We start from the raw sequence: 25506 nt of genomic DNA on the forward strand, positions 1-25506 counted from the left end.
TTTGTACCCCTTGAACCTTGCACAATCTCTCTAGGGCCGAATTGATTGATAAGGCTCTCATCATATACACCCTCATATCGTGTCTGGGCAGAATTGCAGACACTTGCAAATTCAACCCTAATTCTCGGCTTTTGTTCAAGAGTGACCGGCAGAATTACTTGTTAAGTAATTCTGCCGGTCTCCTACTCTTAATATCATTAGTGCCAACATGAACAACTATATCACCTTTTGTGCCCTTAAAAGATGATATCTGCTCTACAACCTCATCAACCTTTTCCCCTGGCAGACATACCCTGGTCCTGTTCCACCTATCCTTTTTACAAAGAATGTTCCCCATTTCCCTGACAATCAAGTCACCAACAACTACTAGTTCCTGTGGGACCAGCGCATTCTGCCTTGGGGGTTGCCGCTGTGTTGACCAAGTGCAAGCTCTGGTGTTGATGGGAATCTTGTCTCCACTATAAATCTCATTCTTACTGAAAGTAAGAATGAGATTTATAGTGGAGACAAGATTCCCATCCCTATGTATGGATATTAAATTTGGATGCCAATCAAAATGAGCTCCTGTCAGTGAGATTCACACATGCATTCAAGATATTAATGAAGAGAGGAAGTTTGATGTAACATTTCTATTTTGACAAAATGACGTGCTTACATATTCAGGGAACAGGTTACAATTAACAGATGAAAACATGTATAATTATTTACCTGTACTTATGACTAATACCAGGATATTTTCGGTACTTATTTACAGATTATAAGCTTATTTAATAATTCAGGCTGGAACTGTACACAGTTTTACAGAGTGACAATGAAATATATTTTTTAGGACCAGTCATTTCTTTTGAAGAAGCAAGGTGTGCCGCAACAAATTTACTGCAAGTTTGGCAGAAGGATGCTACTTTCTTATGAAAAACTGGTCATCACAGTTACTTTGCTCTTGTCGAACACTTGCAGTGATTGCTGTGCTATATCTCGATGAATTGGTAAGTGTTTTTGATTGCACGTTTCCTGTAGGTGTTCTCTTTGTAAAACTTGTAGGGATCAACAGCAAGCACTCAGAAGATCCCATTTCAAGATTTCACCTTGGTTCTGAGTGCTTGTCATTTCTGGTTTCTACAAGGATGTTTCCAGAACAAAACCAATTTATTGATTTGGGAAGACTGACAACCTTTCTACAAGAAGGAAGGCATTTTTTCTATGGGCTTTCACCAGTACTATCAGGTATCAAAGCACTGGACTTTATCTCATGTCTTCGGTTCTGGGTCTCTTCACTGAATTGATATTTTCTTCTTTATTGAAAGTTAAATCCTTCCTATCAGAATAATTTACATTATCAGGATCACGAGAGTTTTTATTTGCTTCAGAACCCAGCCCCTACTCACTGTGGAGAAAGATAAAGTGACACAAGAGTTAGTAATTTTTACTGCAATTTGTATAGCTACAGCTTCCAACGATGTGAAGGGACTAGCAGGAACTCTGTTATGCACCACAAAGGCTATATCTCGTGAGCAGAGGATATAATTTTTCAGTCTCATCTATGAAAAGGATAATTTTTTTATTTGATTAGACATCTGTGGGCACAAGTTCATTTCTTGTAAGAAATTGCTGCAGTTTCATAAATATTAATTTAAAGATCATATAATATCTTTGTTGCACTGCAGATCTCAAAATTTCACCGTAAAATTTGGGTATCTTGTTTTAAAGGAAGTGTGGGTCATTTGAACAACCGAAGAAATCAAAAATGGCACATTTATTTAAAAAACCATCACCACTCTATCCAATAAATAAATAACTTAAATTTATATCCAATAAATAAATAAATAACATCACCACTCTATCCAATAAATAACTTCCAAAACGATTTTTTTTCAATACTGCTTGCCATGGTAATTTTTCTTGCTGCACTAAACTCTCATGACTGGCATTTATCGTATTTCTCAACTATAAATTTGTATTGAAATCAATAAATTTTTTAGTGCACGGGCCAAATGTTGCCTATCTTGTTACTTCACTAACAATGCCTGCTGGTTTAGTTTTAATGTATCCGTATTTTATTTATTTTATTTTTTTTGCAATTTCACTATGAGGGAACTGTATTTCTGAACTTTCATGACTAGTAGACTAATAAGCTATAATAAATAATCAAATGGGCATTCATCATGTATGACACTATCATCTTCCCTTTAAATACTGCATCCATCTTCACATTTCTTTCTATACAGCACAATGTTCTTATGCTTATCTGTTTGCAAATGTATGATTACATCACGTTTCCCTTCACTTGAAACCAAAAAATCTCAACTACATAAAGTACACAAGCAAATGTTCTACCTTTCCAGATTTTATTGCAAACTGAAAATCTTGGGTCTTCTTGGACACATCGTATCGCATTGGAATCTTACTGAGGAATATAATTAAATCAAATTCAGCTTCACATCATAAATACCAAGAAAATACAGTTTAACAATAAAGTACATCTACTGTTTCCCTTGCACACATTAATCCAGAGTTGACAGCTGGGCAGATGGAATGAATTTATATGAAATAAAGGTGACTGTTGGTTCTTTACTATTTAAATTTTTAATGAGCAAGAGAAGACTAGGGATGATGTCTACCTAACTCTGCAGTGCCACAGGAGTTGTGCACTACTAGGCACAACCTTAACCAAGACTATTTTAAATTGGCTTGGTCAATTACAAACTTTCAAAAAGAAAGTGTCCAGAGCCCACCAACCTCCAAGCAAGTGAATAAATAAATGTTGTATATTCACATATTAAACAGATATGATGCAAAAACTTGACAACACCCTTTGGGGAAAAGCACTTTAGCGCACGCACATGACATTCTGCTGTATGTGTTCAGCTTAATTTCTAATTTTTTAAAACTGGTTGTATACCTTTTTACATTTTTTACATTATATTTTTCATTTTGGGAGGCAAGCCACTAACGAGAGCTGCACAAGTTACAAGTGGTATGCATTTCAAGGGTGGGAATCATACCTACACTAAAGTAATGTATTAAAGTATTTCATGAAAAAAATTTATTTCGGCATAATTAACAAACAGATTGCAATGGTTAAATCCACAAACACATTACTTACCCTCAGAGACAGAATTAATATTATCTAATGCATTTGCTGCATTTTTAAAGGGCATAAAGGAAATTAGATGGATCACTGATCGAAATTTACTAAGATCTTGAGAACTTTTTTCCACCTCTGGCAGAAGCATAGCTATTTCTTCAAACTGAATAGTTCGGAACAGGGAAAAGCCCGCCGCATGTTCATAGAGTATATGCAAGCAGCTCTATAAAAGAACAAAATTTAATCAAACATAACAAAAATCACACACAGAAGGAACACTTTCTCCCTTGTTTCACTCTTAGCATCCAAGGGCATGTTGATTAACAGCTAACACTTGAAAACATTTCTGATAAAAATCTGTGCATTAGTGGCACAACCAGAGGGGTGAGGGGAGGAATACAAATGTAAATATACATCTTGAATTAAACGAAAAATAACTGAATTTAGTTTTATAAATTGTAATATGTTTATAATGAATATAAAGGGCTTTCCAAATTCCTGGTTGTACCACTGTTTTTATTTTTATATTAGATCTGACAACTAATAATAAAAATGGTAGTTATAATGGTGAATAACAACATAATTTTAACCAAAGCATTTGCAGTGGTTCTTACAACGGCAACTTCAAATACTGTTTAGGCTAATGAAATCTGTATATTAGTTCACAGTTACTCAATTTGTATTCCCCACCACAATTACTAATTATACCTGCACTGGGTACTCTGGATAACATAAGAAAACAGCTCAATATTCAAAAACAGCCTTCCCAAATCCAGGAATTATTCAAAACACGGACATTACGATTTGAATTCCATCCCACCCACAGAAAAACTGTTTATCTTATATGTAGAGTTCTGTCCATGTACATGACTGTTTAAGAAAGATCATGTATATGATAGCAATTTAACATCTTGTGTGTTTTTGATTTGTCCTTTTGCATAATAGTAACAGTCGATACAATATATTACTTAAAATTAATTTAACATAAAAAAAATCTAAAAACTTTCAATTTTCATGGGTTTTAATTATAAATGGACTGTCCAACATCAAAGTGTAAGGTGAAATGATACCATATAGAATGGCAGCATTAAATGAATTTACAACAAGCAAGGTAAACCCTGCTCTTTTCATCAGAGGCGTAGCAAGGGGGGGGAGCAGAGGGGGATAGTTGTCCCTGGGTGCGGAGCTTCAGGAGGGCAAACTGAAGGAATAATGTATCACATTCACATTACATTATTACACTAAGAGGTACCAGGAAGACATGTTGCTACCAGCATCGACAACCCTAGCTATGCTGCTGCTTTTCATCTCATCACAACTCAAGTTTACTATGCAATAACTGGTCCAGAAGGCTTTTTTAAAAAAAAAAAAACTCTTCTCCCACATGGAGCTTCCTTGCACCTATTGGCTCATTGTCATCAGCCATTTTCAATCCACAACAGGATGAAGGCCTTTCAGCAAATTTCCAGTTCCTTCTGTTTTGTGCAATGGCCATCCATTTACTGCCCATGAACTCTTGAATTTCATCTGTTCATCTCCATTGTTGTCTTCCAGATTTTCTTTTTAGCTCCTATTGGGTACCATTCTGTTTTTTTCTTAGTCCATCTTAGTTCAAGCTGTGTCTTGCCCAAGTCCATTTCAGTTCTAAATTTAGATTTGATAAGAATGTCCTTTGCTTGGGTTTGCTGTCTAATCAATCTGTTTCTCTTCTTATTCAACAGTCTGATTCCTAATATAATTTGTTCCATTCTTCGCTGTGTAGTTACTAACAATGCCTCACTAACATTGTTAGTGAAGTTAGTGTAGTTTTCGGCTTCTCTTCCATCCTCTTGGTGAATACCCAAGCTTCACTTCCATAAGTCATGGTGGGGAGTATATATTGGTTCATTTTTTTAAGTTTCAGACAAATTGGGATATTGCTCCTCAGTATGTGACTATCCGAAATTTTTTCTTCTCTTGGCTGACTTGTTCCAGATAAGTATATGAATTCACCTTTCAATTACTATTCCTTCAATGATTATATCCCTTTCTGTTGCATACTTTTTCACCATTAGTTTTGTTTTAGCCATATTCATCTTTATTCCGAAATCCTTACTAACTCTGCATAATGGATTAATATTTTCTTCTAATTCTTTGGGATCATGGCTTATGATCAAAATGTCATCTGCAAATTGTAAATGGTTTAGGTATTCTGCATTCACATCAACTCCTTTCTGTGACCATTCCAATCTTCTAAAAGCTTCTTCAATGGCAGCAGTAAGCAACTTCAGAGATATTGTTTCTCCTTGTCGAACTCCTTTCCCAGTTTTAATTTTGCTATTGGCTTTGTCTAGTCTAATAAAGGAGATAGCATTCTCATATTTTGTCTATGTCTTGTCTTTCCAGTGCACAAAACATTGCCATATGCAGTATGGAATCAAATGCCTTTTCATAATACTAATAGCAAATAAAAGAAAGTAAAAAGTCTTAATGTCAATAAATATTGACTAAATTACAGTGAAACTTCTGCTAATTAACAATAAAATTTGCTATACAAATAAATAGGCAAACATTCACTACAAGATTTCAGACCTTGTCACACCTTGGATGCTAATGTGCCCATATAAACTGCAGTAGACAGTGGTGTAGCTTGAGTTTCTATAGGTATAATTTCCTTCCATAACCATTACTATGGAACAGTTTTTAAATAAGGTCATAATGGAAGTGTCTGAAGAAAGGCTCAACACAATAATGATTGTCAGACACATACAAAAACTTCTCCAGTGGGGTCTGTTTCAGACCCCAGTGGAGGAGTCATTACAACCACAGTGGATAAACGAGTTCATCCTTTGCTTGTTGGATATGATGAAAGAAAGCAAGCTTATACAGCATCAGTCAAGACTAAAAATAAATACATAAAATTTTCACATTCCTCCTATTCAGACCTTCGAGTCCCATCATTACAAATGCCTATTTTATCAATTATCTTACTGATTTAATCCTAATGGAATACGATCAAGAGGGATATTAGTATTAGTAATGGCCACATGGTGCAAGAAAGCCTATGGCTTATCCTGCACCAGCCAAAAAAAAAAAAAAATAATAATAATAATAATTAATAAAAAAAAAGGATTAAAATTCAAATATACACTATTAATGGTTTAAATTTTTTATAACCAATGGTGAAATATGCACAATTTAAACCATTAATAGTGGATATTTAAACTTGGAATGTTGAGAAAGAAGCATTACATATTTTTTTAATTTTCCGAAAATATATTTTTTCTTTATACTGGTTCTAAAAAGACAACATAGTTTTCCTAGTCGTCACCGCATCATATGAATCTATCATCCTATGCGCTTCCCTTACCTGAAAGTACTATCCAGATGACCTTTGAATTTCCCCAAACTGTCAGCCTCTACCACCCATGAAGGCAACTTATTCCAGTAATTTATAACTCGCTGGCTAAAATAAAACTTCCTGCAGTCCAATCTAAACATTCCACCCCCCCCCCGTAACTTGAATTTATATCCCCTAGTTCTAGCATCATTTATAATCTTGAAAATTTCGTCCTCATTCATTTTACTGATGCCTCTCAGAGCCTTAAACACCTCAATTAAATCTCCTCTAAGGTGTCTAGTTTCCAAACTCTGCAACCCATATATTCGAAGTCTTTCTTCATAAGGACACCCTTTTGCCGATCTCACCAGGCGAGTTACCCATCTTTACACCCTTTCAAGAAGCTCGATGTCTTTCTTTAGGTGCGGTCTCCATACCTGAACACAGTATTCCAAGTGTGATCCAACACAACCCTTATATAATGGGATTATCACATCCCTATCTCTACTTACAAAAGTCTGATAGATCATCGACAGGACACCATGGGCCTTCCTTGCAACCTGTTTACAATGCTCAGACAATTTCATGTCTGACCGTATCGTAACACCCAAGTCCCTTTCTTCCAGTAATGGGTTTAGTTGAACTCCACCAAGTGAATAAGTTATTTTGGGATTACTGTTTCCCAGGTGTAATACCTTACACTTTGTTGGATTAAAGCATAGCTGCCATTTTTCTGACCATTCCTGAAGTCTATCTAGGTCTCTCTGAAGAAGCTCAGCTTGACAGTGATCATTAACTACTCTACCAATTTAAACATCATCTGCAAATTTAGACATCACGCCCTCTATCCCTTCATCAATGTCGTTTATGAAAATTAAAAACAACAGTGGTCCTAATACTGATCCTTGGGGAACCCCACTTATTACATCAACCCAATCTGAGGAATAGCCATTTATCACAGCCCTCTGCCTCCTTCCCTGAAGTCATCCTTCTATCCATCTAAGGATTTTCCCAGTGATTCCAACCTGTTCCAGCTTATAAAGCAACCACTCATGTGGGACTGAGTCAAAAGCTTTGCTGAAATCTAAATATACAATGTCGAAATTATTCCCTAAATCCAGCTCGTGAGTGACCCTTTCGAAATAGCGAACCAGATTTGTTAAACATGATTTTCCCTTTACAAAACCATGCTGAGTATCCTTGAGAATTTCAATTCGATCCAAATGATCCTGAATTCCACCCTTGATCATTGTCTCCATGATTTTTCCTACTACTGAAGTCAGACTGACAGGTCGATAATTTCCAACTTCACTTTTAGAGCCACCCTTATGTATGGGAGATACATTTGCACTTTTCCAATCCAAGGGAATCTCCCCAGAGTCTAGTGATGCCCCCGTAATTAGCCTCAATGGTTCAATGCACTTGCTTGCCGCCTCCCTTAAGATTATAGGGTATATTCCATCAACTCCAGGAGCCTTACTGGTCTGTAGGCTCGAAAGTTTTTTCATTAAATAATCTTGCGAAATTTCAATATCATTAATTACATATTTTTTAACTTCACTCCCACAATTTCCCATTGCCACAAAAGGTTTTTCATTTTTGTAAATATCGATGCAAAGTAACTGTTGAGTTCATCTGCAACGGCAGCTGGTGTATTTAATACTATCCCCTTTCCCTTACGTAAAGGTCCAATCTGGTTTGTCCTGCTCTTCTTGGCATTTATATATGTGAAGAATTCTTTATCCCCCTCTTTGCTCTGTTTTTTTTTTTTTTTATGAAAACCACAAACACGATAGGTATCAAAATCTATAGTACTTAGTACCGTGCATGGGTTGAAGGAGAAGTAGGGGGGAGGGGGATGCCGGAAACTTTGCTCTAGAGACTAAACACGGGTTTCACTACTTCAAGTGATTTCTCATAAACTGCCTTTGCCTGTCGAACCTTTTCTGTGGCTCTATTACACATCACCTTGTAGCTGTTATAGGCTTCAGTACTTTTTATTGCTCTGTAACCTTTCCATGCCACCTTTTTCTCAAGTAATGTGGCAGCTTCACTATTCATCCAATTTGGAACCCTCCTCGTGGAGTATTTTTTTAATGGTATGTACGCATTCAAAGCATCTGTGATTGTTTTAAAAGCATACCACAGTTCAAATGTATTCATTTTCTGCACAATATCTACCCAGTTAATAGAGGCCATGTAGTACCTTAAGGCATCGTAATTTCCTTTTCTGAAATCAAAGGCATTCCTTTGCCTTTTACTTCTTCTACCTCTCTCGTTATCATCCACTGTAGAACTCTGTTATATAGTACACCCGCATCATTTCATAGTTAGCACTTAGGCGTATTGAAGTAGCCAGTCAATTGCGACATGGTAACCTAAAATAAATGTGTAACAGAGAGCAGCAGCTGCTTATTTAATTCATATCAAATTTAAATATCCACTTGGAATGTTGAGAAAGAAGCATTACATATTTTTTTAATTTTCCGAAAATATATTTTTTCTTTATACTGGTTCTAAAAACACAACATCTAGTCGTCACCGCATCATATGACATCAGCAACCTTGTTCGCCTATAAATAATTTGAAGTTAAAAGTCAATGAGAATTCATATATATAGCTTATGAATGTAATGTGTGAAGAACTAAACATTTTATTTTATTAAAAACGTTTTTACGCTAAAATGTTTTTACCCTCAACATTTGTTTATAATGGCGCAGAAGAAATTGTTTGACTTTTTTTCATACTCGTGATTTAAGGCACACTTATACCTGTTAGAAGTGAATACTGAAAAAAATGGTGGTGCAATGAAAGATAGCTCTAGACTATGTGCATGTAATGATTCCACAGCATCAACAATAGTTAAAAGGTAAAGCACCAAACTGTGGAAAAAGGAAATAAGTGGAAAGAGGAATTGTCATGGCTTCAGTAAGAAAGTGAAATGGCAAGGTGTTTGTCCACAACTCAAAGCTTTGTGCGACAGTTCACCACGTGCAGCGTTGGCTTTAAGGAACCTTTTAGACACGAAATTGTCAAGTTGCATGGAAGCATTAAATGCTCAAGAACATCCAGCCCTCGTGGGTAGCACAGTTGGTAGAATCATAGTCCTCCTCCATTGGGTGGAAAAGACCAAGTCCCATCAATGTCAGAAGTTTTTATGGGCCATTTTCACAACATGGCTGGGTTAGTCGGTCTCAGGCAAGGGTAGCATAGTTTTTTTCTCCCAAACTCTGGTTTTTCATTCAGCAAACAAAAAACTGACTACAGAAAATATGCAGTTTACAGACAGTATGTACAGAGCAATATCACCTTAACACCCTACTACAACAACAACATCCAGAAAATAGTGCAATCGCAAAGTGTGTTAAAAAGATGAATGAAAAAATATTTGCTCACTGGGAAATATGTTTTAACACATCACAAATGCTGCCTAAAACAACAAGCCATTCAATGATATGAAAAGTCTTGTCGAATCAGCAAGCAAACTCAATGTTGAGGTTCTGGATGAATGCACAAACAATAATTAGTGTAAAGAATTCATACACCACATAGCTTAATTATGTAAAAGAAAGTATTGCTGCCGATATCGAAGCATCAGAATTCGTTTCTATTTTGTTAGATGGCTCAACTGATAGGTCAGAAACAGAAGAATGTACAATTATAATTATATCACTAATCACATCAACAATTTAATAATTACTTAGAACTTACAAATGTAATGGTATAGCACAATACAAAAAAACAAACTTGATAGGAGACACGAAACACATATACCTTACGCTCAATTTACATATAATGTAAGCTTGATATTGCAATATATATACAGTAATACCCCGACTTACGCGAACTCGGAGTTACGCGGTTCTTGATTTTTTCGTTTGGCAACACTGCCGCCCACTATCTTCAAGGTCGTTTTTCATATGTTATTGATATACGGTGTGACGGCGGAGAGTGAGCGCAAAAGATGTACAAAATTCAACTTTGCTGTGCATGAGCTGCACACATATACAAGAATTTGTATTCCAACTGTCATATTTATATGTGTGCATTCGAATTCGTGCTCAACTTTTGTCGGAAATTACATCGTTTTCACGAGAGAAATGGATCGCGTCGGTCGAGCCGTATACAATCAGTCCTCGTATAACACGTGTTTACACTACATGAATTCGATCATACACTATTTATAAATACGGTAACGATATCTTATAAGATAACACGAACCGAATTGTCTTAAGCATGATTCACCTTTGTGTTTACAAGAAATGGCAGTCGAACGCAGAATCACCCCAACCGAACGCAACACGATAGGAATGAAGAGAAGATGCTGAAAATGTATTTATGGTTTTTTATATCAGTGAAGGGGAAACACAATTCTAAATTACGTTATTATGGTGAAACCATAATAACGTAAAAACCAACACAATTCCAGCTATCGGTATGCAATTAGATCGAGTTTGCTACCAGTTTATAACAGATTCCACTAGCAGAAACGCAACTGGATTTTTACTGTTTTATGGTAGTAACCCCTAGAAATGCGAGGTGTTAATAGTGTATCTCTGCCTTTATGGTGTTGTTTAGTCAGTTGCTACATGCGCGCAGCTTTGTTTATGCCTATCAAGCGTGCCTCCCCTTTTTTGTAATTACAAATTGTGCATTTTTAGGGAATAAAGCACAATTGTGCTTTATTCCCTAAAAATGAGTAAAATACTTAAAAGGTGTGAAAAGGAAGTACTGGTGGAGACACTGCAGATTCAGAGAGAAAAAGAAAAGCAATTATCGATAAACAGAGGAGGACTGGGTCAAAAATTCTTACCCGGGAAAATTTATAGTGGCCTCATACTATGGTTTATGGCCAAAATCACACCGGCCCACCGAGGTTTCCCCGGTAAGGCTTATGGCCAGTCCGCCTCTGTCGATAGCGAAAAAATATGAAATTGTGAAACGCTTTGAGCAAAATGAAAGACCATGTGATATTGCACGAGCTATAGGCCTAAATGAGGAAACGGCGAAAAGCACATGACAACTGCAAACTTGACAGAAGGTCTCAGCTCAATTGAAAAGGGCTTAAAAATTTTAGAAAACGGACTCCAACGAAGAATGCGTTATAGCTGTAAAGTAGGGAATAAAAAAATTATTAGCTTGCTACGAAGAAATTCTGCATGAAAAAAAGAAGGTGCTGTGTCGTCAGACGAATTTGTTAGATTTTATGAAGCCATCGAAATAACTTTTTTAGGTAAGTCATTTATTTTTTTAATACATATTTTGTATTAATATTTATAAAGAACTGCAATTTTATTAATATTTTTCTTCTAAACTAGTGTTTTTGTTAGTCCTTGGTCCCAATTAAACAAAATTTATATGTATTTATATGCAAAGTTGTACCCCGACTTACGCGAATTCGACTTAAGCGATTTTCGTCGGACCCACCCATCGCGTAACTTCGGGGTATTACTGTATATATATATTAAATAAAGTAAAATTCATACAATAATATACATTATTGCTGCATAACCAGTGCATAGTGTTTTTACTGCATCAGGTATATTAGTTTAGCGTAGTTTCTTAATTAAACTGAATTTGAATAGAAATCATGCTTCAGACCAAAGTAGCAAAGCAAAGGGCTCAAGGTAAATGGGGGTGATGTGGCTCTCGGGAGAGAACTGAGGGAGAATGGTTGTCCCCAAAATCACAGCCTTATGAAATATACTGCATGTTTGATGCAGAGCAGCGGTTTCCAACCGGTGGTTCACGAAAGTGTTCCAGGGGGTTCACACTAAAAATTCTATAATGGCGTCTGTTTAGATTTATTTACATAGGTATATTATTGTAAACTACAAAATATATACATAGTAATAAACAATAAAGTAAAATAAAATTAAATAAAAAGTAAAGAATCGCCAAAGAAAGAAACCACATTTCCTACAATTTCTTATAATAAGTTTACTATCTAACGTTATATATCATGTTAAATAGGTATGTTTTCTACACTAAATTTTTTTTTAATCTTAAGCACCATTGTTATGTACAGGTACTTTTCTTTCTTTCTCTCTTTTTTTTAGAATCTATAGTACTTAGCACAGTGCATGGGTTGGAAAGTTGAAAGAAGATACTTGTCGACATTAGACTTGAACTTCTGTTGATTGTAATTTTCAGGAAATACATATGAAGGAAGGTTGTTCCAGAAAGGCCCGGGTTCGAATCCCATCGATGACGCAAGGAATTTTAATGGGCTTGTTTTTACTCCGTGGCTGAGTTAGTTGGTCTCAGGCATAGATAGCAAGGTTTCCCCCCCCAGAAACTGGGGTTTTTTCGTCCAACAAAACAGGCAAATAGACCAGAGAACACACGCAATTTACAAACACAGTAAATATATGGGTACATGTTACATGTAATCATTTACGGATTACGGATGAACCTAACATCATAATTTGTTTTTGTTTTTTTTTGTTAGAGATAAGACATTAATTAACCCAACTGCCCTCCTTTGAATGGAATCTAGAAGCCTGAGAGAGGTTTCGAGGGCACCGCCCCAGATGTGGGAACAATATTCCGTGGTAGGTCGGATTTGCAATTTCTACAGAGTCAACAGTTTGGAAGAAAATCAAATCAAGTTTTTTAGATGCAGAGGAAGCAATATTTGTAACGTGCTTTATGCCAAGAGAGAGAGAGATTAGCATTAGTAGAGGCATTTGATGCAAGAAAGCAAGCTTATGCAGCATCAGCCAAAAAAAAAAAAAAAAAAAAAAAAAAAAACCACTTCCACTTCACCGCTCTGTTCGTTCAAAATACCTGTCCAGTTGAGCCTTAAACTTATTTAGGCTATCAACCTCCACCACAAGGGATGGAAGTCTGTTCCACCAACCAACCACCCGCTGGCTAAAGGCAAATTTCCGCACGTCTACCCTACATCTGTCTTTCCTCAATTTGAATTTATGCCCTCTCAGGTGATTTTTCTGAGCTAGAGGAAGAATCCCATCAGCATTGAGCATGCTTAAACCATTCAAGGCTTTATACACCTCTATCAGATCACCTCGCTGGTGCCTAGTCTCCAGACATTGTAATTTGCAAAACTTAAGCCTTTCTTCGTAAGAGCACCCCTTTGTTCCATTCACTAATCTTGTTGCCCTTCTCTGTACTCGTTCCAGCAGCTCTACATCCTTCTTGAAATGAGGCCTCCAGACATGTATACAGTACTCTAGGTGTGGCCTGACCATTGCCTTATAAAATGGAATAATCACCTCCTTATCCCTGCTGGAAAAATTCCTGTATATCATTGACAATACTCCATGAGCTACTCTTGCAGCCCGTCTGCACTGCTCAGAGAACTTCATATCTGCCTGCACAACCACCCCCAAGTCCCTTTCATTCTTTACCACTGTCAGTGTAGTACCGGCACCCCACTTCCCCCATACTTCTCCTTCAACCCATGCACAGTACTAAGTACTATAGGTTTTGATACCTTTCGTGTTTGGGGTTTTCATAAAAAAAAAAAAAAAAGTACCACAGAGTTGATACGTTGCTCTGGGGTTGCTGTTTCCCATATGTAGTACTTTACATTTGTCAATGTTAAACTTCATTTGCCACCTCTCAGCCCATCTGCTCAAACTTTCCAGATCCTGTTGCAGCAGCATAGTGTCAGTAGTGTCCTTGACAACCCTGCCAACCTTTGTATCATCTGCAAACTTGGACATTAAGCTTGATATACCATCATCAATATCATTTATAAATACAGAAAACAATAATGGACCCAACACTGAGCCCTGAGGGACTTCACTAATAACAGTCCACGATGAGCAGTGTCCATTGATTACCACTCTCTGTCTTCTCCCCCTCAACCACCCCTTTATCCATAGCAGCAATTTGCCTCCAATGTCACACTGCTCCAATTTGTGTAGCAGTCTTCCATGTGCAACAGTATCAAAAGCCTTTCTAAGATCCAAGTATATAATATCAAAGTTATTCCCTGCATCCACTTCTTTTGTGACTGCATCATAGTATCCAATCAAGTTGGTCAGGCAAGACTTCCCCTTAACAAAACCATGCTGTGTCTGAGCTATAACTGAAGTCTTGTCTAAATGATCCTGCAGTGCTTCTTTAACCAGTGCCTCCATTAATTTTCCTGGAACAGAAGTTAAGCTCACAGGTCTATAATTACTTGTGTCAGCCTTTGATCCTCCTTTGTGAATTGGGGTCACATTTGCACATTTCCAGTCTATGGGTACCTCCCCTGAGTCCAAGGAAGCTCTCATAATTATGGCTAAGGGTTTGCTTACTTCCTTTGCTGCCTCCTTTAATATAACTGGATAGATCCCATCCACCCCGGGTGCCTTTCTTGTGTTTATCTTCAACAGTTTCTCCTCCGCTTTACTCCCAGTTATTTCAAGATTCTGTAGCTTACTGCTAGAGTTGAATACACCTCTGGCATTCCCCTTGCTGAATAACTCCTCATGTGTGAATGTCGATGCAAAATATTCATTTAGTTTGTTAGCTACCTGAGCAGGATCATCAACTGTTGACCCATCAATATCAAGTGGACCAATCTGATTCATCCCCTTCCTTCTAGAGTTTACATAAGTAAAGAACTCTTTGCTGTTTTTCTTTGCATCCCTTGCCAAGGATTTCTCGTAATCTGCCTTCGCCTGCCTAACCTCCTTTGTAACTTGGTTGCATATCAACTTGTATCTATCACAGGCTTCTGTGTCATGTGTTAATTTGTAAGTATCACATGCATTTTTCTTCTCTGCCATATGCCTCATTAGTTCATCTGACATCCATTTTGGCCTAAACCTTGAACAATATTTCTTAGTTGGTATGTAAAGCCTAGTAGCTTCCAAGATAAGTTCTTTGAATGCTTCCCATTTTGAATTTGCTGTTGGTAACATCATCAGTTGGTCCCACTGTATAGAATTTAAATACTGTCTCAGTCCATCGTAGTCGCCTTTACGGAAGCAATAACCCTTCCCTTTACCCCTAATGGTAGTTACCTCTTTGAGTAAATCCCACTTCAGCACACTGTGATCACTGCCACCTAGTGGTTCATTTATCTGCAGATTCTTAATGCATGAAGAATCACTGCTGATAATCAAATCAAGAGTATTACTCCCTCTAGTTGCCTCCCGAACATGCTGATGTAGAAAACAATCATCCAATAAATCCACAAAAGCCCTGCTAGTGTGTGAGTAACCAGCCCCCAAATTCCAGTCAATATCTGGGAAATTAAAATCTCCCATTATAAGACTCTCTGATTTACTGGCCCACTCTATTTCCCTGTACAGTTCCTTATTATACTCATCAGAGACATTAGGCCTATAGCACACTCCAACTCTCAATTTTTATCTCCCAATGCTTATGTCACACCAAACTGACTCAACACTGCACTGTCCGGCGATGTCGACTGGCTTCACTTCCTTGGTTTTTATGTGTTTCTTAACTAATAGCATAACCCCCCCCCGCCTCCTATCCTGTCTATCCTTTCTGTAGATGTTGTACTCCCCAAATTGCAGTTCTGCATCCCTTATATCTGTGTGACACCACGTCTCTGATATCCCAACAATATCTGCCTTTGATGTTTTGAGCAATACCTCAAATTCATCAAATTTATTTACTAAACTCCTAGCATTGGTGTACACGCAAGTATACCTGCACCTGTTTCTATTCTTAGCTACCCTAACACAACCCATGTGTTTACTTGTACAAGTCAGGGTTTGTTTGTTTGTTTGTTATTAGGAGCATTAGCAACTAAGGCCATATTGCTCCGTGAATATGCGGTGGTCATTCCCTGACCTTTCCGCATCCTCCGTATTTGGTGGTGACGGGCTCGAACCCCGGTCTAATCAAGAAGCGTGTGCTACGCACTGCTGCTCCTTCCCACCTGGCTACGGAGGCGCCTTACAAGTCAGGGTAACCCCCAAGATCTTGCCTAGAAATCGGAGCGACTCGAAGATAAACATAGGAGCAGAAGAATCCTTTTTGTTAGATATAAGACAGGACTGAGTTTTAGAAGGATTGAAATTAAGTTGTCTTTGCCCCACTACCATTTACCTGGAGATCAGCATTAAGGAAACGGTATTGGATATTCGAGAAGTTGAAGCTGTTTGAACAGAGCAAGGTTTCTCAAACTGGAAGGTGGAATGCAATGTACTATTGTCAGCAAAATTATGGATAGGATTTCCGATCAATGGAAGAAGGTCATTAATATACAAGAGGAAAAGAGTGGGAGAAAGAACTGAATCCTGTGGAACACCAGCATTAGTGGAGTAGTTAGAAGACAGAGAGTCGTCTACCATTAACCAGTGAGCAGTCAGAGATAAAACTGCATACCCAATTACAAAAAACAGCTGGCAAACCATAGGATGGAAGCTTATTTAGAAGACCTTTATGCAAAACATGAAGATGTCAAGAGCAACTGTTTGTGTTTCACCCAACTTTTCCATTGAATTTGTCAATAAATGGGTAACATAAGGCAGAATATCACCAATGGATCGACACTGATGGAATCCATACTGCCGATCGTTGGTCAGACGGAATGTTTCTAGATAGTTTGAGTTTGCAGTTATTGATTTCTCCATTACTTTAGAAAAATTAGAAGTATTTGCATTGGGACAATAATTGGATTGGAGGGATTTGTCACCCTGTTTAGAAACTGGTTGGATATGAGCAAATTTTCACACAGAAGGAAAAACACCTTTGGAATAAGGAAGTAAAAGAAGCGGCAAAGAACAAAAGTAATTTCACAAGCTCAGGTTTTGAGAACAAGTAGAAAAATACCATCAGGACCTCGTATTTCTTAGAATCAGATTCATCAGAGTCATCTTTCTTAGCATCAGATTCATCAGAGTCATGTTTCTTAGCATCAGATTCATCAAAATCCTAACATCCTTTTGATGGAAGACCACAGGTGACATTGAATGGAGTGTACTGGGAATGCTTTGAGGTGATTTACCAAGCTCATCAATACATGAGTTGTAAGAAAAATAGGATGCTAGCTGGTCAGCTTTATCTTTGGCTGATGTGGCAACCGAACCATCTGGTTTTGACAGAAGTGGGAACAGATGGGCAAAAATCAGAGACAATAGTTTTGCCAAGAGACCACAATGGTCGGCTACCATTGGACAAGAAGCAAGTTTTCTACTCTTAGCCTGTCTGAAATCTAGTTTGGCCTGATTAATAACTGCTTTACAAAGTATAAATGATACTTAATAATAATTTTATTATTATGCTATGTCGCTTATAAAAACAGTACTGGAAATATTTTATAATAAAAATTCTGAAATATTATACGATTTCAGAGAATATAGGCTTAGTGGTTTGCTTTAAAAATATTATGTTGAAAGGGGGTTTGGTAAAAAAATTTTTACATTGAAAGGGGTTCGCGAGTCAAAAAAATGTTGGGAACTGCTGATGTAGAGTGTGAGGATATTAGGTGCCAAATCGGCATTGTTATGGGCCTTTAATGAGAGATTGAAGAACAGGATGGATTCACTCGAAGGATTTAAATTGGAGAGCCCATCAAGCTCTGAGCTGCCCACCATAGTGCCAGTGCTTGTACATGAGCATCAGGCAACACAACAAAAATCCTTCAAAGCAGAATTCGCTGGTCCCACAGAGGCTAGTTGTTGTTAATGCCTCTATTATCAGGGAAATAGGAAATATATTGTGCAAAACACATAGATGAAATAAGACGAAGTTATGTCTGCCAGGGGCAAAAGTTGAAGACATTGTAGAACAGATATCTTTTAGGGTCACAAAAAGGTGATATGTTGTACATGTTGGCACTAATGACATTAAATTGGGAGATCTACAGATTTACTTAACAGGTACAGAGCAATGTTGAAAAAAAAAAAAAAAAAAAGATGTCAGGGTTAAATATGAAAGTGTCAGGGCTTAGAGAGGAACAGGCATTTTATGTGTTATCGGACACTGTCTAGAACACTGATGGATCCAATACCTGTCTATTTTAGAATATTTAGGAGAAGGCCAGTTGGACTGCCTCCCTAAAATCTACTCAATCACACCTCGTTGGTAAGCCCTGTTACATCACTTTGGTAGCAAAGAATGTGTAGAGTGGTTCTCTTCAAGAGAGCTGGTCAGCGTAAAGAGGAAAAGACCAAACCTTCCACCACTTTATTAAATATGACAAAACAAATGGCCCTTGGTTCACAGTGGCTTCCACTCTCCCTCTTAACGGTAGTGAGAGGATCAGAATGGAAGCAGACAGTGCAGAGAATGTCTTGATAACCAGGCTGCCCTGCACGGAAACTGAACTTAGCCTGTTACAATATAAGATCGCACTGGAAAAGGAATTAGAAAATGTGAATGGCAATATCTGCTTGGCTGGAACAAGAAGAAGAAATAAATCACATATATAAGTTTATCAAGTGGAAATCTGCCATATACCAATGGAAACAGCGAAAACAGCAAAGGTGGAGTTGCTTTCTGGTTAATTAAGATATTAAAAACGTGGAATTCAAAAGTACACCACCAAGAGTGTCAAAGACTACTACTCAGGATTTCTAAGAGGAACAAACTAAAGGTTATAATGATATATGCACCAACCCCAAGCTACGATGATGAAGAGGTTGAAGAAATGTATACTGAAATTGAAACTTCTAGACCATCTCACAACACTAGACAAACTCACTACACCATCGTTATAGGGAACTTCAATGCTAAGGTTGGAAAGAGACAAAAGAGCACAGAAATGGAAATTATAGGAAATTTTGGAATTGGTGAAAAACTTGTGGAATTTGCAGAATCTTGAGGAATGTCAATAACACTTTTTTCAAGAAAAGGGTGAACAAAGTGGAGCCCAAATTAATTAACAACGAATGAAATTGACTTTATCCTCACTAACAGAGGCTATATTGTGAACGACGCTACCATCCTGAACAAAGTAAATGTTAAATTGATCACAGAATGGTAAGATGAGAAATGAGACAGCAGTATGTACTGGAATTTAAGAACAAGTTTGAGCTCCTGCAGACCTTTCAGGGCCAGAGTGGGTGCGAGAGTACATGTGAACAGGCAAAGTTTTTATGGCTCCAGCAAATAGAGAAGTTTTTGCTTTTTTATTGACTTAAATTGGCATATTAATTTATTTTTTAGAGTTGCTTTATATTCCTAGTAACAATAAAAAAAGGTAAAGTGCAGCCATTACCAACCCACTGCAGGATGTAAACCACCTCAACAATTCATGCTGAAGGAAATGGACCATAATCTGCCACGCTGGTCCAGTGCGGGTTGGCAGATCGACTGTATTCAGCAGTCAGGGGCTTGAACCCCGGTCTACTCAAGGAGCGTGTGCTACTGCACCCCCGCTCCTGACCACTCGGCTACGGAGGCCGTCCTAGTAACAATACTTTAGTTTAAATTGAATTTAGATAGATTTTGTAGGTTATTACTTAGTATCGGTAAGGGCATCAAATCCACGTGTGCATAAGTTTTGCAGCTCGTGCAAACAAAAATTTTTTAAATATACTTAGCCGCTTAATTGTTAGATTAAATTATTTTCTAAAGTACCTTATAGCCCTATTCAAGCTCCATGGTTTATTTTGAATTTAGATAGTGCGATTTGGAAAGTAAATAATACCTCATGTCCGTAGATTAACTGTTCGTAACTTGCTGCCATTTTTATACGATACATGTGCTAGCGTAAGGTTTAATGGATACTAGATAGCGAATATAGTAGTATCAATTAATCAGTAAAATTCATTAATCTTATTAAATTTCATTGTCAATTGAACTGTACTTTTTTAACTAAATAAATATAGCGACCTAGTTATTACAAACGTAACATCATAAATTAATACATATAAGTTGACAGGGGATAAGAAAGTCATATAATTTAACTCTGAGATAATATCCGATACTGAAATACACATATATAGTGTTATAACTGCATTGGGATATAGGTTTAGGGTTATATTTTGTATTGGAATTAAATTTAACTTGAATAGAAATCATAATTCAGACCAGAGCAGTAAAGCAAAAGGCTCAAACTAGTGGAAGTGCTGTGGCTCAGGGAAGAATTGAGGGGCAGGGGCAGTTGTCTTTCAATCACAGTCTATTGAAATGCACTGCTTTTGTGGAGCAATCAGGAACAGGACATGATATTGCCAAGGGGAATGTCTTTGTGTGTAAGGAGTGCAAGGAAATCTGGAGTGCAAGGAAATGCACGATGTAAGGAGTGCAAGGAAATCTGGCACCAACTCGGCATTGTTATGGACTTATGAGAGCTTGAAGGACAGGGTAGATGCCCTCGAAGGATTTAAACTGAGAGGCCCATCAAGCTCTCAGCTGCCACACATCAATGCCAGAAGCTTGCACTTGAACATCATGCAACACAGCTTGTTTGTTTGTTTGTTATTTGGTTTTTAGGAGCATTAGCAACTAAGGCCATATTGCTCCGGGAATATGCGACGGTCATTCCCTGACCTTTCCGCATCCTCCCTATTTGGTAGTGACAGGCTCGATCCCTGGTATAATCAAGAAGCATGTGCTACGCACTGCTGCTCCTTCCCACCTGGCTACGGAGGCACCCACAACACAGCAGCAACCCCCAAGGCAGAATGCACTGGTCCCAAAGGAACTAGTTGTAGGTGACTTGACTGTCAGGGAAACAGGGAACATATTGTGCAAAATGGGCTGCCAGGGGCAAAGGTTAATGACGTTAGAGGGCAGATATCATCCTTTAAGGGCACACATTGGCACTAATGATATTAAGAGTAGGAGACCGGCAGAATTACTTAACAAGTACAACACAATGCTGAAAAAAAGTCGTGAGTAAGGGTTGAATTTGAAAGTGTCTGCAATTCTGCCCAGACACGATAGGAAGGAGTACATGATGAGAGGTTTCTCAATTAATTTGATTCTGGAGAGATTGTTCAAGGCTCAAGGGGTAGAATTTTTCTCAGCCTGGTCTGTGCTTGTTAACAGGAGAGACTGCTTCTACGGGGATAGGATACACTTAAATAGAAAGGGTGCAAGAATATTTTCTGATGCTATCGAGGCAGAGTTAGGTGGGTCAGAAAACTGCTAGCAAGGGGGGGATACACGGACTAATAGATTAACAGTATCGGCTGGCAGAGGTAAAAGTGATTCTTGCACTTCTTCTACTGAAATGCAATTGAGCAGCAGACTGGAAAGCAAGGCAATAGGAATTTCCAGGACTGCCGGGAGTCATAGTGGAACAAGTAAATACATGGGCTGTGTTAGGGTAACTAAGAGTAGAAACAGGTGCATGTATACTTGCATGTACACCAATGCTAGGAGTATAGTTATAAATTCGATGAGCTTGAAGTGCTAGTCAGGACATCAAAGGCAGATATTGTTGGGATATCAGAGACATGGTGCCAAACAGACAAAAGCAGTACAGAACTGGAATGTGAGGAGTACAACGTGTACGAGTATAATGAGCAATTGTGCAGAGAAATCGAGTGGGTCAGTAAATTAGTGTGTCTTATAATGGGGGATTTTAATTTCCCGGATATTGACTGGAATTTGTGGGTTGGTCACACACACTAGCAAGGCTTTTGTGGATTTATTAGATGATTGTTTTCTACAGCAGCATGTTCAGCAGGCAACTAGAGGGAATAATATTCTTGATCTGATTATCAGTAGTGATTCTTCATGCATCAAGAATCTTCAAATACAGGAATCACTAGGTGGCAATGATCACAGTGTGCTGAAGTGTGATTTACTCAAAGAGGTAACTACCATCAAGGTTAAAGGGAAGGGTTTTTGCTTTCGTAAAGGTGACTACGGCGGTCTAAGACAGTATTTAAATTCTATACGGTGGAACCAACTGATGATGTTACCAACAGCAAATCCAAAATGGGAAGCATTCAAAGAATTAATCTTGGAAGCTACTAGGATTTTCATACCAACAAAGAAATATTGTTCAAGATTTAAGCCTAAATGGTTGTCAGATGGATGTCAACAGTGAGGAAGATGGGATCACAAATAAGCAACACATGCATTGAAGAAAATGGAGAATCGAAAAGCTCCAGGTGAAGATCAAGTTACTATAGAATTGCTAAAATTAGGAAAAAGAGAAATTAGCATTAGTTGAGATACATGATGTAAGAAAGGAATATAAGTTCACATGTGACACAGTCACATGTGAACTTATATTAAGCTGGTCTGTAACCAAGTTACAAAGGAGGTTAGGCAGGTGAAGGCAGATTACGAGGAATCTTTGGTAAATGATGCAAAGAAAACCAGCAAAGAGATCTTTACTTATGTAAACTCTAGAAGGAAGGGGATGAATCAGATTGGTCCACTTGATATCGATGGTTCAACTGTTGATGATCCTGCTCAGGTAGCTAACAAACTAAATGAATATTTTGCATTGACATTCACATGAGAAGTTATTCAGGGAGGAGAATGCCAGAGGTGTATTCAACTCTGGCAGTAAGCTAGATAATCTTGTAATAACTGAAAGTAAAGTGGAGGAGAAATTGTTGAAGCTAAACACAAGGAGGACACCTGGGGTGGATGGAATCTATCCAGTTACATTAAAGGAGGCGGCAAAGGAAGTAAGCAACCCCTTGACCATAATGATGAGAGCTTCCCTGGACTCAGAGGTACCATTCGAATAGAGATGTGCAAATGTGACCCCAATCCACAAATGAGGATCAAAGGGAGACACAGGTAATTACAGACCTGTTAGTTTAACTTCTGTTCCAGGGAAATTAATGGAGACACTGGTTAAAAAAGCATTGCAGGATTATCTAGACAAGACTTCAGTTATAGCTCGGACACACATGGGTTTGTTAAGGGAACGTATTGTCTGACTAATTTGATTGGATACTATGATGTAGTGACAAAGGAACTGGATGCAAAGAATAACTTTGATATCATATATTTGGATCTTAGAAAAGCCTTTGATACAGTTGCACCAGGAAGATAGCTGCACAAATTAGAGCAGTGTGGCATTGGAGGCAAATTGCTGCTATGGATAAAGGGATGGTTGAGTGGGAGAAGACAGAGATTGGTAATCAATGAACACTGCTCTTCGTAGAATCCCTCAGGGTTCACTATTGGTTCCATTGTTGTTTTCTGTATTTATAAATGATATTGATGATGGTTATATCAAGCTTAATGTCCAAGTTTGCAGATGATACAAAGGTTGGCAGGGTTGTTAATGACAGTACATTGCTGAAACAAGATCTAGAAAAGTTGGGCAGATGGCAAATGAAGTTTAACATTGACAAATGTAAAGTACTAACATATGGGAAGCAGTAATCCCAGAGTAACGTATCAACTCTGTGGTACCACACTGACAGTGGTAGAAAATGAAAAGGACCTGGGGGTAATTATGCAGGCAGATATGAAGTTTTCTGAGCAGTGCAGACGGTATGGAAGAGTAGCTCATGGTGACTTGTCAATGATATACAGGAATTTTCTAGCAGGGATAAGGAGGTGATTATCCCCTTGTATAAGGAAATGGTCAGGCCACACCTTGAGTACTGTATACAGGTCTGGAGGCCTCATTTTAAGAAGGATGTAGAGCTGTTGGAACGAGAACAGAGAAGGGCAACAAGATTAGTGAATGGAATAAAGGGGTTGCTCTTACGAAGAAAGGCTTAAGTTTTGTAAATTACAGTGTCTGGAGACTAGGCACCTGCGAGGTGATCTGATTGAGGTTTTGTATAAAGCCTTGAATGGTTTGAGCATGCTCAATGCAGATGGAATTCTTCCTCTTGCTCAGAATAATCGCCTGAGAGGGCATAATTAAAATTGAGGAAAGACGGAAATTCAAACTGAGGAAAGAAGTTTGCCTTTAGCCAGCAGGTGGTTGATTGGTGGAACAAACTTCCATCTGTCGTAGAAGTTGAAAGCTTCCAGGCAGAACTTGACAAACATTTGGAGCGAGTGGATGGGTGAAATAAGGGCTTTTTTTTTTTGGCTGATGTTATATAAGCTTGCTTTCTTGCATCATGTGCCTTTGCTAATGCTAATAAGGAGCAAGGGAATGGTGCCAACAGTGAGGAAGATGGGATCACAAATAAGCAACACATGCATTGAAGAAAATGGAGAATCGAAAAGCTCCAGGTGAAGATCAAGTTACTATAGAATTGTTAAAATCAGGAAAAAGAGAAATTAGCATTAGTTGAGATACATGATGCAAGAAAGGAAGCTTATACAGCATCAGCCAAAAAAAAAAAAAAAAAAAGACATTCCCACTTCACCCATCCAGTCACTACAAATGTCTGCCTAGTTCAGCCTTAAATTTATTTAAGCTATCAACTTCCACAACAATAGATGGAAGTCTGTTCCAGCAATCAACTGATTGCTGAAACAGACTTCCATCTGTTTGCCTTAAGCCCAATGGATCTACAAGTTGATCCATTGGGCTTAAGGCAAACTTCCACACATTATCCTATAACTGTTTTTCCTCAATTAAAATCTGTCCCCCTCAGGCTCTTAATCTGAGAAAGCGAAAGTATACCATCAGCATTCAGCCTGTTCTAACTAGTCAAGGCCTTATACACCTCAATCCGATCACCTCATAGGTGCCTAGTCTCCAGATGCTGCAACTTAAGCCTTTCTTCGTAAGCACACCTCTTTGTTCCTCTCACAAATGTTGTTGCCTTTCTCTGTACTTGTTCCAGCAACTCTACATCCTTCCTAAAATGAGGCCTCCGGCCTGTCCGCAGTACTCAAGGTGTGGCCTGGCCATTGCCTTACACAAAGGGATAATCAACTCCTTGTCTCTGCTAGCAAAATTCCTATATATCATTGACACAACTCCATGACCTGCTCTGGCAGCCAACCTGCACTGCTCAGAGAACTTCATATCTGACTGCACGATTATCTCCAGGTATTTTTCATTCTCCACTTCCCTGAGTTTAGTACCACACAGTTGGTATGTGGGTTACTGCTCCCCATATGTAGTACTTTGCATTTGTCAATGTTAAACTTCAGTAGCCACTTCTCAGCCCATCTACCCAACTTTTCTAGATCCTGATGCAGTAGCACACTGTCTTTACTGTCATTAACAACCCTACCAACCTTTATATCATCTGCAAACTTTGACAATAAGCCTGATATACCTTCATCAATTTCATTGATAAATACACAAAACAACAATGGGCCCACC

At 38.1% G+C, this 25506-nt stretch overlaps 1 protein-coding gene across 1 annotated transcript in view; it reads right to left on the reverse strand.

The window, feature by feature from the left end:
- Nop56 (Nop56 ribonucleoprotein) overlaps positions 1-25506 on the reverse strand; it is a 106631-nt gene that overhangs the window by 73552 nt on the left and 7573 nt on the right. Inside the window, exon 2 of the mRNA XM_090374194.1 lies at positions 3104-3308. Within this exon, the coding sequence (XP_090230320.1) occupies positions 3104-3308 (205 nt within the window). The remainder of the gene's footprint in view (positions 1-3103; positions 3309-25506) is intronic.

Source organism: Mastigoproctus giganteus, chromosome 5, assembly GCF_048544385.1.
Source record: "Mastigoproctus giganteus isolate SK-2022 chromosome 5, ASM4854438v1, whole genome shotgun sequence".
Lineage (NCBI taxonomy): Eukaryota > Metazoa > Arthropoda > Arachnida > Uropygi > Thelyphonidae > Mastigoproctus > Mastigoproctus giganteus.